Source organism: Gadus morhua, chromosome 13 (genome assembly GCF_902167405.1).
Source record: "Gadus morhua chromosome 13, gadMor3.0, whole genome shotgun sequence".
Lineage (NCBI taxonomy): Eukaryota > Metazoa > Chordata > Actinopteri > Gadiformes > Gadidae > Gadus > Gadus morhua.
In genome coordinates this window covers 25,884,828-25,901,811 of record NC_044060.1, presented here as the reverse complement: position 1 = coordinate 25,901,811, position 16,984 = coordinate 25,884,828, and the positions used below count along the sequence as shown (strand labels likewise).

The following is a 16,984-nucleotide window of genomic DNA, read 5'->3' as shown; positions in this document are numbered from 1 at the left end:
AACACCACTACAAAATGGCGAGCACCCTATATAGTTCACTATATCCCTGATAGGGAACGATTTCGAACACAGCTACTGTCACACCAAAATTGTACCGGGGGCAAAAATTGTACCGCCTACGTAATCCGCGTTCGAAACATTACGTCATCGTTCGACACGATTGTCCGTTGCCAGGCAGGTTTCAAAAAACATTTGCGCTCATGTTGCCACAGACGAAAATAACATAATACAGATAACACTTGTTTTTACTTTATATTTGTATTGTATTGAATTTAGCTAATAAACTGAGTTTTTAAAGTGTATCATAGTCTAGCTAGCTTGTGTTAATACACTCAGGTTACTAGCTAAATGTGATTAAACGATTAAACACAAGTTAGCAACGCTAATAAATGTCATTTGTAAAATAAGTGTTATCTATTAAATGTTATTTCGTCTTGTGACGCTCAATGAATGAGCGCGAATGTTCATGAACCTTCCTTCGGCATCTTCCGACGCGATCGTCTGTTGCCAGGTAACGTTTGACGCGATCGTCTGTTGCCAGGCAGGTTTGGAATTTTCAAACGCGGATTATGTAGGTGGTACAATTTTCGCCCCCGGTACAATTTTGGTGTGACAGCGCCATTTAATTCTTACTGCACCCCATTATGTATTAAGGATATTTATGAAAAAAAAGGCACGTATGTGCTTTATATATATGCTTAATATTTACACTTAACCTGGGTAATTTCGCCAGAACATTAGAAAGTAGTAGGCTACATGCATGTTGATTAACATTTATTCCATAATTTCCGATTCCCTGGCAAATTACGTAAAAGACCATCTGACTTAACGAACAAATCAAACGAACGAATCGTGATAGTGAACGGAACTGAAAGAACTGATTCCCGGAAAAGAATAGTTTGCCTAACACCCACACATACGCATACTTTAAATATTGTCCCCAGAAAAATGATATGCTGTTGCACAGCTTCTATGGAACATGGGAGGTACATTGCATGCCACACATCTCATTCAGAACTCTACGTACGATCCCAGTATGGACAGGACATGGGCTATAGTTAATAAAAAAAACGAATCCAACCAAAACATGGAGGCACTGAGCCCATTTAGAAGGTGACATTTATGTTGCCGGAATCAAGTGGTCTCAAAGAGAGGAACCATTGACATGGCAACTTCTGCAACTAAAAATAAATAGTCATAGCATCCATTGTCTAGAACTGCCGTCGTTTGATCAGGTCAGGGGTCATGGCCTTCAGGTGGGGAAGTGGCTCTACAGTAGAGCAAAAGCCACCATATTGTGGTGGCCTGCACTCACACTAGGCCATCTGGCCGTGGCCGTTGGCCGTCGCAACAGTGGCCTGGCCACGGTAGGCTCTTGTACATACGTCATCACGTCGTAACACGTCATCACCAAGCGTCCGCTGCATGGACCATAATAAAGTCTGCCGCCAGTCAGAGTTTTAACAACAATGGACAACAACACAGAGAACACAGTTCACACTTTGCTGAGTCTGTTGCTTATTTGGAGCCGTTCTCAGATAGAGCCCACTCTCACTGCTGTTTTTTTCAAGTACGCAAACAAGCGTAAACATCGCTTGACGCCATGTTTACCGTTTAATGGGAAAGAAGGCTCGTCGCCTTTATTATGTCCATGGTCGTCGCATGGACTATACGTCATCCAGCTCAGGTTGCGTAGCCGTGCGTGTGCGCGTGTCGGCTCATTAGCATCTGTACTAGAGCCCGACCGATATAGAACTTTTAAGGCCGATACTGATACGAATATTTAGTGATTTAAAAATCCGATATGCCGATATATCGGCCGATATATCTATATATATATTTTAAAAAAAATCCAGAAACGCGCAACAAAACAAACATTTCCCTAACATTGGTTATTTGTAGTTATCCTTTAAATCCTTTTCACTCTCAGCTAACACGTAACAACAGCAAAACTGGACATGGTAGTCATGAATTAAGTCATGCTTATCGACTTTAGAGAATTGATGGGGATGTTCTTTTAATTGTTATTCAAGCAATGTATGTCTCGTGACAGTTGCCAACTTACCATGAACACACTTGCACACATGAACAACACCGATGATCTCCGTCGATCTCCGTCATTCACTCTGCCTAACTCTGGCTGAATCAGCGGGTTTGGGCGTTAGAGCGCCCTCTGGTGGCCACCAATTTTTTTTTTTATTTTTTTTTTTAATATTCATTTATCGGCCATTATAAATGCCGATACCGAATAGTTTGAAAAATGCCTAATATCGGCCGATAAGATCGGCCTGCCGATATATCGGTCAGGCTCTAATCTGTACCCGTGGCGGCCCGTACCGTAGCAGCACACCTCTCCCAAGTGGCCAAGTTAGCCTGGCCTGGCCAGACTGGCCACACTCACACTGGCAGATTTGAGCACGGTTAGGTGTGAAAACGGCCACGGCCAGATGGCCTAGTGTGAGTGCACCCTAAATGAGTGAACTTGATCTCTCAGGTCTCAGCCTGAAGAAAACATAAAGTCTTCCTATATCTTGGATTGGGATGACGCATTGAAGCTAATCTAATCCAGAAACCACAGACGGCAGCCATGCTGGGGCTGCAAGTCCATGTTTCACTATCAAACCAGAGTGTCCTGGCGAGGGTAGCTTAGCGTATTGAGGGAATGTTTGCATGTGTGTGTGTAATCGTCACCTTGTGGATATAAATAGATTTCCACCAGTTCAGCCCTGATTCCAAAGTTCAAAACATGGCTAAATTTACCCAAAAGTGTCATGCTTATACAAGGCTGGCAAGACTACTCAGCTTGATACCAGACATTACCTTGCACTTCCCGTTCTACTTCTCTGCTTAAAGTAAGAGACCTCATTTCATAAAAGCTAAATGAGCTGGAGCGGGTGTGTGTGTGTGCGCGCGTGTGCGTGTGTGCATGTGGGGGGGGGGGGGGGGGGGGAAAGTGAGACTGCAGTAGCTTGTCTCCATGGTAGAAAACAGGGTATTCGGATGGGAGAATGCTTACTTTTAAAGCAGATCAAAGAATATCCTTTCAATTTGATCTTTGGCATGCCTTTTTTAAATTAGTAGTTGAACAATATTGATGAGCTTAACAGGGTCCTTACCATGATATTGCAGTCCTCAGAGCCGCTGGCGATGACCTGGTCATTATGAGGACACCAGTCGATGTCCAGCACAGGACCGGTGTGGCCACACACTGTAGGGTAGGATTTGTCGATTCGGCCCGTCTGCGGAACACGCACACTTCATATTAAAACCTTAAAAAAATAAATGTAAAACTTGATGGCCGTTACTTTTGTCTTAATTTCCCAGAAAGAAGAGTCTATGTTCTAATTTCAAAATAGGCAACCAGAAAATACACACACACACACACACACACACTAGAGATGCACGGATGGGCTGTTATTTTATCCGCAACCGCATCACAAACGCATCATACATCCGCCATCCATCCGAACAAACGTTTTTTGACCAATTTTTAAAACCACATCCGTCCGCCATCCACCGGTTGCTTTCATACGGCGATGCATTGGGCTGCTGACGCGAGGCTAGGAAGCTCTTGCGTGTTCTTGAAAGGAGACTGATCGAATGAAGCAAAGCTATTGCAAGGCTAAAGTCCCTAGTAGGATAGCCTATTGCCTGTGCTACCATCTCCGAAGCGTTGATCAATAGTCCGCCCCCAAAGCGCTGACGTCGCTTAGCAACCGAAGACGCTGGGGTTGACAAGTTACCACAACAAAAAAGATCCACATTCCTTGACAGCGATCTGCTTAGCAACAGTGAATTATGAAATATAATTAACCGCCTGAAGATGTTATGTATAAGAATAAAAAGAAGAATAAATAACAGTGAATTATGAAATATAATTCACCGCCTGAAGATGTTATGCATATAAGAATAAAAAGAAGAATAAATATTTTTATTTTGATCGGTTTAACCGCCACCCGCCCGAATTTAATTAAATATAATTTTTTTGTCGCGTCATCCGCCCTATCTGCGGTTGAGCCGCGGCTGTATCCGCCAACCGCGCATCTCTAACACACACACACACACACACACACACACACACACACAGCGTTGCTCTCCCTCCTGAAAACAATGGTGGAGTCGCAAGTACGAGACACACCCTGTGCTCTGTTCTGGAGCCACAACACAGGGTCAGGGACTCAGGGAGATGATGTCACCGTGTCCCTATTTAAAGTTTAATGCTCTCCCTGCCCACAGCCGGGCCCAAAACCACAACCATGGCATTTCCGCTAATAACTCTGTGGACTTTGTCACCTATTACCGGTATACATGGTTGTTGAACCTGATGAATCCTATACAAACATCCATGTATTGAATAATAAAGCAACAATGAGGCTACCAAGATACAATGCTTGGGTCTTCAGGGAAGAAGTACCTTCTTTAAAATATAGACAGTACAAGCAGAATCAACATAAAGCGTGAAACTATGAAGTGGTTCATTTGAGGAGGTAGACTAGTTTCTCATAGTAATGATAGGTAATGGAGAGGTATCGATAAGATCCATAGTGAGTGTAAAGTATTTAGATTAAAGTGATCATTTACAATGGCTATGATGTGAAAAACAAGCGCCACTCCTTCCGGTCAAAACAAACACCAGAGGATGATGTGGAGTCCAGACGGCCAGGAAATGACTCAGCCTGTTTTCCAGGATCCATTTCCTGTTTCTCCTTCAAAAGTTATCAAGCCTGGCTTAGGAGCCATGTCAGTTAGCAACCATCGCCACAATACATTACAGCCTCAGCCAGCTATAGGGCTTGTATATCAGAATGCATCATTGGATGTTTGTTTGGAAAACTTACCCATAACACATAATAAACCCTGATGACAAATACTTTCAAGAGTAATTACTAAACAATGACCAAAAGAACAATGCAACTTACACAATAACTAACATTTCAACACTCCCAAAGACTTGCAAAGTACAAACCCGGATGCAGAACAGCTTCTGTCAGCCATCATTCACAGTATACAGCACGATGCATGCAGTGACTGGTGAGTGGTTGTCTTTGTATTGAACTGACTGTCACAGGGCTTCTCTTAAGCAGAAGAGAAAGTGATATAGCAGGCATATACCTTAAGTCACCCGACGGCCACAAGGGAGGTCTCATTCATGCCAAAAGATCAAATTCAATGTGTTCAGCTCAGGAGGTAGAGCAGGTTAACTGGTAACCGGAAGGTTGCTAGTTCGATCCCTGGCTCTTCCTCCACCTCGAGTGTCGAGGTGTCCCTGAGCATTACACTTAACCCTAACTGCTCCTGACGAGCTGGCTGTCGCCTTTCCTGGTGGACTGCGTTGTCGGTGTGTCAATTTGTGAATTAACCGTTGTAAGTCGCTTTGGGTAAAAGTCTGCTAAATGCCCTAAATGTAAAATGTAAATGTCAATTTCCCAGTAGGGGTTATTGGTCCATATCAATACTGTCAATTAAAAAAAGGAAAAATAAAAGAAGGAAAAATAAAGAACTGGAAAGCAGAGTTCATCGGCATAGATCCATTAAGAACTCTTCTCGTATGTTGCAACACTGTCAAAGTCATCCAAGCCGTCTTTTCTATAACCAAAACAATTCAATTCAACTGATGTCCATTCATCTTTATTGCTGGCTCATTTTGAAGTTTTGTTCTATGACTGCTTTTGTTGTCTGATCATAAACTGATCAACATGATCAGTGATTGGTCGCTGCTCGCTGTGCATGCAGAGCCCTAGCAGCAACAAACTCTATCGAAGACATTTAAACCATAAATTATGTAACAGACAGATTTATTTTGTAGATTAATCATGGAAAATTAAAAAGTTAGGCGGTTAATATTTGCATGAATTAGCTAGCTAGAAAGGTAAAAGTATGTACCGTATTTTCTGCACTATAAGGCGCACCGGAGTATAAGCCGCAGCAGCTAAATTTAATGATGTTTACATATATAAGTTGCACTGGAGCCCGCCGCTTAGAAATCCATAGATTTAGGAGGCCCCCTAGTGGCCGTTAGCTATAAAATTGAAAGATTAGCCGCACCGTTACATAAGCCGCAGAATCGCAAAATGGGAAAAAAGGCGCGGCTTATAGTCCGAAAATGACGGTACTCTCAAACAGTGGTGTAGTGGTCCCTGGAGAAGTGGGTATACTAGTCTAAATGTTTGCCCTTTTTTAACGCAGCCCAGAAAAACGCCCTGTTTTAGAAACAGTGACATGTGAGACTACTCTATTTAGTTAACCCCAAAATCCTTCAGTAGTATTTGCTCTTTTTCACATAATTTTTGCTGCTCGATCTCAGGGAGGAAGGATTATGAAATTACTAAACCAATAATGGCCCACAGACTAGTGACAGACAACTAGGAATTTTGAGTGAACTATTCCTTATTCCTGGAATGTCAGGGTGCACTCGCACTAGGCCATCTGGCCGTGGCCGTTGGCCGTTTTCACACCTAACCGTGCTCAACTGGCCCCAATGTTCTCTGGCCTGCGCTCACACTAGGCAATCGGGCCATCGCAACTGTGGCCTGGCCACGTTAGGCTCTTGTACATACGTCATCACGTCATCACCAAGTGTCCGCTGCATGGACCATAATAAAGTCATTGATTCGCGGATTCTCCCAAATACATCTGAATTTTTGAGGGTCTTCTCCAACTGTGCCTGAATCGCATCGTCTGCCCAAATGGCTAACAGACACTCGACTTCTCTATGGGACCAACGTGAACCAAAAGTTGAACCGCTTGACGCCATGTTTACCGTTTAATGGGAACGAAGGCTCGGCGCCTTTATTATGTCCATGGTCGTCGCATGGACTATACGTCATCCAGCTCAGGTCTCATTTTTGGAACATTTATTTAAATAAAATACTTCAGATCTGAATTTGACAATGCATCCTTGTTCATATTTCACCTTAGATTAAAAAAAACGCACATCATTCTCTTCCACATCAATCATCTCGTTAGATATATATATAAATATCATATGATGATTGAACATTATCATTCAAATTATTCAACAATCGATCAGTAAAGGCAGCGAGTATTAGCCAATAAGAGGCAGAGCAGCGAGGGTCTTGCCGCACAGAGCTTTTGGCCGTGATAATACATATACAATTATATTATATTATATACTATTATATATAGAACTTCGGGAGTCGCAAACGGCAACAATCACTTTCTCCTCCATGCTGCACCCCGGACTGCACTGCACTGAGTTTGACGGTTGAACGCTGATTGGCGGTTACGTTACATATGTCACTCAGTGGCCACGCTGTTGAACGCTGATTGGCTGTCATCATGCGAAATTCGCGTCAAAATTGAAATATTTCAACTCGAGCGAATTTGTCGCTGCACAAATCCTCATGAACGTGCTTGCCTGTGCACGGCGAAAGTGTGGCGCGACAAATCAAAACTTGTCGCCGGTTTTCTCTCGCGAAAAATTCGCCCGATACGCGTCTCTATGTTCACTTGTATGGGATCTTGTCGCCCCGTCGCGTTTGGTGTGAAGGAAAAAAAGTGGGCAATTTGGCTTGCAGATAGGCCTACTACTGAATGGTGCGCATCAGGGGGTTTTAGAAGTGGGTATACGCAATGATGACCGAAAAATAAGTGGGTATACGCCGTATACCCGCGTATACCCTGGACTACACCAGTGCTCTCAAACTATATGCATACATGCAGTATATTGAGAAAAAACATGAAATACAATGCTTTTGCTGTTCTCAAGCTTATGGAAGCATATATGTAGCAAAATTCAAATGGCAATGCAATTTGCAATTCAATAAGTAATTATGTTATGCAATTGACAATGCATTATGCAATTTCATAATGTAATTTGTAAATACGTTATTCAAAGTGTATTTTAATATGCAAAGTGACAATGCAATCCTCAATTAAATTTGCAAAAGTTTTAACAATAAAAATTGAATAACATTTTGTCAAATTCTTTGAGTTCCTTTATTCAAATTGAAAAGCTATAGCGTCCCCGTGATTGCAATCCACTTCGCCACGCTCCGTGTGTTGCGATATTCAAAGGACATTCCAATCCGCAAAACGAACGCTTTGCAAAAGACTTGGCAAAACGTTTTCCAAAACGTAATCCAAAACGTTTTCCAAAAAGTCAATATGCAAAGTGGCAAACGTATCAGCAAACGTATCAGCCATCAGCGTCGGGGCGGGAACTACGTCACTTTCTATTGCCTCTAAGGGTATCTCCACGGTGGGTCTCCCGACCCTATGTTTCGCAGTGCCTGTAGCGCTTGGGAAATCTTTGTGTTTACCACACTGGCGTCAAAATGTACCAGTGAGGATAAGTCTTCTATCCTATCTCCCAGAACACACACTCTATCTACTGCATCTGTGTCTTCAACACGATTGTTCTCCACATCATCGGCTAAACTTCGGACCGTATCTCCATTGGTGACCATGGACCTGACACATACGAACTAGAAGTGAACGTGAACAAGGAAATTACGAGCAAGTGAAGTAGTTTCCGCCCAGACGCTGATTGGCTGATACGTTTGACACTTTGCATATTGACTTTTTGGAAAATGTTTTGGATTACGTTTTGGAAAACGTTTTGCAAAGCGTTCATTTTGCGGATTGAAATGTCATTTGAATATCCCAACACACGGAGCGTGGCGAAGTGGATTGCAATCACGGGAATTTCAATTTGAATAGGGAACTCAAATAATTTGACAAAATGTTATTCTATTTTTATTGTTATAATTTTTGCAAATTTAATTGAGGATTGCATTGTCACTTTGCATATTAAAATACACTTTGAATAACGTATTTACAAATTACATTATAAAATTGCATAATGAATTGTCAATTGCATAATGTAATTGCAAATTGCATTGCCATTTGAATTTTGCTACATATATGCTTCCATACAAGCTGGCCGGCTACATGGCTCCATTTCCCACTGAAACTGCTTCTCAAAATGAGTGTGTGGCAACTAAGAGCCATATATAATGCTCATTATAAAAAAAGATAGTTCAGGTCCTTGATTCTGATTGGCTCAAAAGCCAACCAAAAATGCCCCAAGCAAACCAGCTTGGGGAGAGGATTTAAAGGAATGAAAAAAAGGAATCTTGAAAAACCTTAGCGTGTGTCTGTGTGTGCGTGCTTGTGTCCCAATCAGCAAGGTCTCTATTGGAAAATACTTGGGTCATAACTGATGAAGGCATGCATTTGCAGAATGATCAATAATGTAACGCTCTGGGTGTCAGTGTCGATCCACAGTTGGTGCCTATCTGAACAATTACCACTTATCGCCAAAGGGTGTTGCCAAAGAGAACGAAACAGAAATCAATTTCATTAACCTTGTTTTGAACGGTTAATCAAACCACACATCATATCCAGCCTACCTGCATCACTGGATCCACATCAGTATGCCTACCGCTCAAACCGCTCCACAGAGGATGCAATATCCACCACCCTGCATACAGTACTTACCCATCTAGAACAGAGAGACACCTATCCTAGAATTCTGTATGTTGACTTCAGCCCTGCATTTAACACCATCTTGCCGCAGAGACTGATGGATAAACTTCTCCTCCTGGGCCTAAACCCCACCCTCTGTAACTGGATACTGGATTTCCTGTTGGAGCGACCACAGTCAGTTCGTGTTGGGAAAAAAATCTCCAAATCCATCACACTGAGTACAGGATCCCCCAAGGGATGTGTGCTCAGTCCTCTGCTGTACACGCTGCTGACCCATGGCTGTGTGCCAAGGCACAAGAACAACACAATTGTAAAGTTTGCAGATGACACTACAGTCGTGGGTCTCATTCATGGGAATGAGGAATCCTGTTACAGAGAGGAGGTCAATCTGTTCTAGAGTGGTGCAGAGACAACAACCTGGTGCTCAATGCGGAAAAGACCAAGGAAATGATCGTGGACTTCCGTAGATCACAACCTAAGCACACACCCCTCTGCATCAATAATCGTGTGGAAAAGGTGGAGAACATCAAGTTCCTGGGAGTACAGATCTCTGACAACCTTTCCTGGTCCAAAAACACCACTGGGCTAGTGAAGCGAGCCCAACAGAGATTGTACTTCCTGAGGAAACTCCATCAGGCCTCACTACCTACCAGTATCCTCACCACATTCTACAGGGGGGCAGTGGAGAGCGTGCTGACGTCTCTACCTGGTTCTCCAGCTGCAGTGCGGCGGACAAAAAGGCCCTGCAAAGAGTGGTGAGATCAGCGGAAAAGGTCATTGGAGCCTCTCTTCCCTCTGTCCAGGACATATTCCTAAGCCGCTGCAGGAATAGAGCCCAGAAAATAGTGAGAGACCCCTCTAATCCTCTGAACAACTTCTTTCAGCTCCTACCCTCCAAGAAGCGCTATCGCAGCTTAAGATGCTCCACCACCAGGCTGCGGAACAGCTTCCTGCCTCAAGCTGTCAGGATGCTCAATGCACCAGCATCCTAAATCTTCTCACTGGACTTTATTTATTATTTATTTATTCATTATTGGGACGTTTGTTTGTTATGTATGTGTACTTGATCTTGATCCCTGAGAAACGCCTTCTCGTTTTGTTGTTCAATCAACAAAATGACATAAATTTGATTTGATTTGATTACCACTTCAGATAGTTCTATATGGACTCTTACGCCTCGTGCCCTCTGCACTGTCAGTCAAAGGACGTTGGAAGGTGTGGCTGACGGATGGGTGAGCTTTCCAAGGTCGTCAGAGCCCGAGTAGTGTCACAGTGCATAAATTTGCATACGCGATCTGATTGGATGACGGATCCATCGCTGCCGAAAAACGGAAACATTTTCGCCGAAGGCTCCACAATGCATTGCGCGTCCGTACTCATTCAAAGTCAATGGGGATCCGTCAACGGACGGTGCAGTGGGCACGAGGCGTTACAGCAAACGCAGCGGGCTTCAGATTGCCCCAGCATCACACCAAACTTAGGCAAAGGGACCTTGGATCTCCCCAAATTGGTGCCCTAATAAATTGGTCTCCTTAATCCACTACAATTACAAGGTGTAATTGTAGTCGATTAAGGAGCCAAATTTATGCTGCATGCAAATCCAGCTGAGTCACTGCAATCACACACACACACATGGCATTAGTTCATCGTTTATTTCATAGTTTATTTCCTACTGCATCATAACAAAAACATAAATAATACATAAGAGTCCCCACCCCTTCACCTTGTTATTAAATGTGCTTAATAAGGTGGAGGCGGGATGCTCTGAGACTATCGCGAGACGTGGGGGAGATCCAAAATGGCAGCACGCTGAAGGCAAACATAAACATACCGGATTAGTTTTCAAACTTCATTCATCAAAAAAAACTTTCGTAAACACTGGATAACCAACCTTGGACAACGGACTACCTATTCACCTTCATCGACAGCTATTTCTACAACCCGGACATCATGACACAACCAAACAACAAAATACGCAAACGGGATTCATCCACTGAAACAGACGAGGAAACTATTACAGTTGAGGTCAGTTTACTCGCATCCATAAACTCCAAACTTTCCATACTCGAACTACTTCATGCAGACTTCCGAGATTTAAAATCTAGCCTTGAGTTCTCCCAGTCCCAAATCGAGACTGATGCACGAAAATAACCAACTCCAAGGCACTGTATCAGACCTCTCCACACAAGTCACAAAACTCACCAACGACAACAAAATAATGCAAGAAACCATATTGGACATCCAGTGCCGCAGCATGCGCGATAACCTCATATTTTCTGGTATCAATCTACCTCCACAAAACACACCGACGATCCAGAAATGTCATTAAAATATTTCATGCAGGACTCCCTCTAAACTCTCCGCCGCAGCAGTTAAAGAGATAACTTTTCACCGAGTCCACCGCCTCCCGTCAAAAAACCCTAACAAGCCACCGCCAATAATAGCAAAATTCGAACACTTCAAGCAAAAAGAAATCGTTAAAAGCAGAGGGAAACAACTATGGGTACTGCTTTTGGGATGTACGATCAGTTTCCCAAAACTATTCAAGATCGCAGAAGGACACTAGTGCAGATAATGAAGCAGCTTCGTGACGAGGGAAAGCGAGCTACGTTGTCGGTAGACAAACTCTATGTGAATGGAACACTTTACCGCGATCCAAAAGTTACTACCTGGCTGTAACCTGATTCTATGTCATTCCTCATCCAAACACTGCTTCATACTCTGCATTCCGCCTAGCCACATGGATATATTATGTCAATTCATCTACTTGCCACGCCAACAGCTACATTAGAACTCTGATTTCCACCCCGACGTCGTCCTTCACTATACCATACCCTCCTAGCACCGCTGGCATTGTGTCAAATATTCTCTGTCTTTCCCTATGTACCTCTCTACTCTCTCTCCCTCTTTCGAACATTCTCAAAACTTCTATCATTGGTATTTGTATATGTGTACTGTCCATCTATGTTCAGTGTTGACACTATTGTGTTTATTAGTGTGTCCTGTCTATCCATGTTCAGTGTTTACACTATTGCGTTTGTATGTGTCCTGTCTTTCTATGTTCAGTGTTTACACAATTGCGTTTGTATGTGTGTCCTGTCTATCTATGTTCTGTGTTTATACTATAGCGTTTGTATATGTGTCCTGTCTATCTATGTTCTGTGCCTGTTTGAGACAACCATGGAAAAATCATTCAGTAAGTGGTATATACTTAACATCTTGCCTGAAACCTGTGCCCACCCGTATTATACATGTAACTCATCCACTCTTACACACCCAACATCCACCTCACACACACACCTCAATCCTCCTTTTCCTCTCACCTCTATTTGTTCCTTTTCCCTCCCCTCCTTCCCCCCTCTATATTTCATGGGTACATATTGTTGGTACAAATAAACACATACAACATACTGCATACATACGATCATGCAAACACTTAACATGATTACATGGAATTTACGTGGCTTTCACACCACCTCTAAGAGAATCCAAATCATTAACCACCTCATTAAATTAAAGGCAGATATTTGCTTCTTACAAGAAACTCACTTAAAGAGCCCATGCCATTAAAATCACATTTTTCCTGTTGTTTGTTAAATAACATAGGTCTGAATAAGTTTGTGAGCTGTGGTAAGTTTGAAATCTATGCAGTGTGTCTGCTGAATGCAATAGGCAATGAAAGGAAAAAGGCAGAAGAAATGAGCCAATCTGGATAAGGTGACACTGTGACGTAGCGTTGTCAAACTATTATTCATGGCCCTGCCCACTTGGTTGGTTCGTAACCACCCACAAGAATTCTGAAGGAGTCGTGATTGAGCTAGTGCTAAATGCTAATACGTGTATGGTAGTTGCTTAGTTCGTAGTAACAGGCTAGTTACAGAATTTTTAATGCAATGGCAGAACGACATCGAAGTACATGAACTGCGACATGCTGCCTGCCGCCGGTTGCCGCGGCGCGAGGCACCACCGCCGCGAATCACCACCGCCCGGCAGCGGGCAGCCGGGCGGTGGTGCCTTGCGCCGGCAGCAGGCAGCGCGCGGTTCTGTCTACTACAGATTGATGTGGAAGTGGAAGAACCAGAGACGTCGGAGAACCCGACGAAGTCCTTTGTGATTCATTATATCGTCTGGACGTGCACACAGCTTTTGGCCGTGATAATATGTATTATTTTATATAGATATCTATGTATTATATGATATTATTTAGATATAGAGCTCCAGGACTGTAACGCAAGTGTTGTACACTTCCTTGTTATTTGGATAACCGTTCTGCTGTTGGTGTGATGGCGCATAACACGTCGGACTCTCGTCTCTGGTATTTCTACAACGAGACTCGTAGTGGGGGTTATCTCAGCCATGGTTGAGAATGAATTGGGGGAAAGGAACATTGGCTTTGACTCCCTGAAGTAGGCATGAACCACAACATGGAGGAGAAAGGGATTGTTGACCGCGGTCGTCTCCCGCCGGAGCCTCGCTGCCGATGGACCACCGCTTCAGGAGGCGGTGATTAGCGCTGACCGCTGCCGAGGCGGCGGGAAGCAGGGCTCAAGCGGGATACATTCGCGGCCAACAATCCCCTTCTCCTCCATGTCGTGGTTCATGTACTTCAGGGAGTCAAAGCCAAAGTTCCTTTCCCCCAATTCATTCTCAACCATGGCTGAGATAACCCCCACTACGAGTCTCGTTGTAGAAATACCAGAGACGAGAGTCCGACGTGTTGTTTAGATCCTAATAACAACTCCAGCAGCGTTACAGTCCTGGGGCTCTACATCTAAATAATATCATATAATACATAGATATCTATATCAAATAATACATATTATCACGGCCAAAACCTGTGTGCGGACGATATAATGAATCGCAAAGGACTTCGTCGGGTTCTCCGACGTCTCTGGTTCTTCCACTTCCACATCAATCTGAAGAAGACGCGGTCGTTTGATCGTCTGGAGGCTCACACAGCTTTTGGCCGTGATAATATATATTATGATATAGATGTATAAAATGGGTTTCTAAGAGCCATTGCGATACATCCACCGTAAACAGAGCGCATGGTACCGTGGCTACAAGGTGCTCAGGGCCAGGTGATAATATATATTATAGATTATATGATATAGATATGTATAATATGGGTTTATAAGAGCCATTGCGATACATCCACCGTAAACAGAGCGCATGCAGGGCCAGGTGATAATATACATCATATATTATATTATATTATATAGATATCTATGCATAATATGGGTTTCTACGAGCCATTGCGATACATCCACCGTCAACAGAGCGGCGAGCGCATGGTACTGTGGCTACAAGCTGCTCAGGGCCACACCCCCACCCCCCTCCTTGACCTGCCTTGACACGCCCACCGTAACCAGAGCGCATTGTACTGTTGCTACAAGCTGCTCAGGGCCACACCCCCACCCCCCTCCTTGACCTGCCTTGACACGCCCACCGAAACAGCGCGTTTGGGGGAAGCTCAATGTGCGACTGGTTTGGAGTGGCTGTAACTCTGCACCACGGCTGAATTTCGGGGACGTCTTTGAATACTGTGTTTGTAGCCAACTAATACCTATATTAAAGTATCCATAAATAGCATGGCATGGGATCTTTAACAAATAAAGAATCACAGAACCTCTATTGCAAACAATTCAACAAAATCTTCTCATCCACATTTAACAGCAAGCAAAGAGGCGTCTCCATCTTAATAAACAAAAACATCAGTTTTACCCTCAACTCATGCATCATAGACCCAGAAGAAAGATTTATTATCATTAATATATCAATCAATCAGTTAACTTTTACACTCGCGAACATTTACGCTCCCAATAATGATGACCCACTTTTTTATCATAACCTCTTTTCTCTGCTGTACAATTCCACAAACCTCATTGTAGCCGGAGATTTCAACACCGTTCTCAACCCGTTACTTGACCGCACACACCACCACAGTTACACGCAAATTTGTCATTCATCAGATGTAATTAAACAATATATGACTGACTATGGCCTTGGTGATAGCTGGAGAGCAACGAACCCGTCACTAAGAGAATATTTCCATATCTCCTCAGCCCACCGATCGTCTTCTAGAATTGTTTTTTTCCTCGTTAGCAACTCCCTAATCCAACAGATCTCAGAAAACATTATCCATTCAATTATTATCAGTGATCATGCCCTTGTATCCTTATTCCTTAACATTAAACACTCCAGTACAAAAGAAAACTTCAACAAGATGGCGTTTCAACACCTCTCTCCTAGAGGACCTCAATTTCACCTCCCTGATAAAGAGAGAGTGGGCAGCCTTTCTGGAGATGAACGAATCTCCAGATATCTCACCATCAACACTTTGGGAAACAGGCAAGGCAGTTATGAGAGGCATAATCATATTATATTCATCACACAAAAAAAAACAGCAACAACAACTAGAAAATACTCTTGAACGAAAAATAAAACAGCTAAGCAACCAACAGTCTACCTCTCCATCTGAAGAAACACAAATCGAACTCAAACAACTTAAAACTCAATTGGATAGTATCATACACAAAAACACAGTTCTGTATACAACAACTCAAATATGATCAGTCTCACCTCAGCAATAAAGCAGGTAAATATGTGGCAAACATGCTACAATACAAAAGAGACAAATCACTCATCCCATCTATTCTCGACACATCAGGCAAACCTACTCAGGACCCTCAAGAAATTAATAACACTTTTCACCAGTTCTACAGCAGTTTAAAATCTCCCGGCTCCCAACCTTCACAATTTGAAATTGACTCCTTCCTTAACAATCTGGACCTTCCCTCACTAACCATAGACGAATCAAACTCTTTAGAACAACCCATCACCCCTGAAGAACTCGTCAAAACCATACATAGCATGCCAAACGACAAATCACCAGGACCCGACGGCTTACCGGCAGAATTTTACAAACACTTTTGGGACATCTTTTCACCACTCTTCAACAGATTACTTGCAGAAATCCAAACCACATCTAACATTCCCACACATATGAACACAGCCCTTATCACAGTATTTCTAAAACCAAACAAGGACCCAACACATCCCTCTAGTTACCGCCCACTGTCGTTAATAAACACAGACTTAAAAATTAGCACAAAGACATTATCAACTAGGATTGAAACAGTTATGCAAGCACTAATCCATCCAGACCAGACAGGCTTCATCAAGAATAGACATGCTTCAGACAATATCCGTAGACTTTTCAACCTCATCAGCATTGCACAAGGACAAAAACAAAAAACTATCATAGTATCACTAGACGCAGAGAAAGCATTCGACAAGGTCAATTGGACATTTTTATTTTCCACCCTCCGTAAATTTGGTTTTGGAGAGTCGTTCATCCAATGGATAACAACACTATACACTTCTCCAAGGGCTACAATTGTCACAAATGGGATCACTTCACCAAGCTTCACTCTACACCAAGGAACCAGACAAGGATGCCCACTCTCTCCATCCCTCTTTGCCATATTTATCGAACCACTTGCAGCAGCGATACGTCAAAACAGTAAAATTA

At 43.1% G+C, this 16,984-nt stretch overlaps 1 protein-coding gene across 1 annotated transcript in view; it reads right to left on the bottom strand.

Annotated features, from left to right (window-relative positions):
• coro1ca (coronin, actin binding protein, 1Ca) overlaps positions 1–16,984 on the bottom strand; it is a 105,065-nt gene that overhangs the window by 22,922 nt on the left and 65,159 nt on the right. Inside the window, exon 3 of the mRNA XM_030373617.1 lies at positions 3,117–3,239. Coding sequence (XP_030229477.1) covers positions 3,117–3,239 — 123 coding nt within the window. The remainder of the gene's footprint in view (positions 1–3,116; positions 3,240–16,984) is intronic.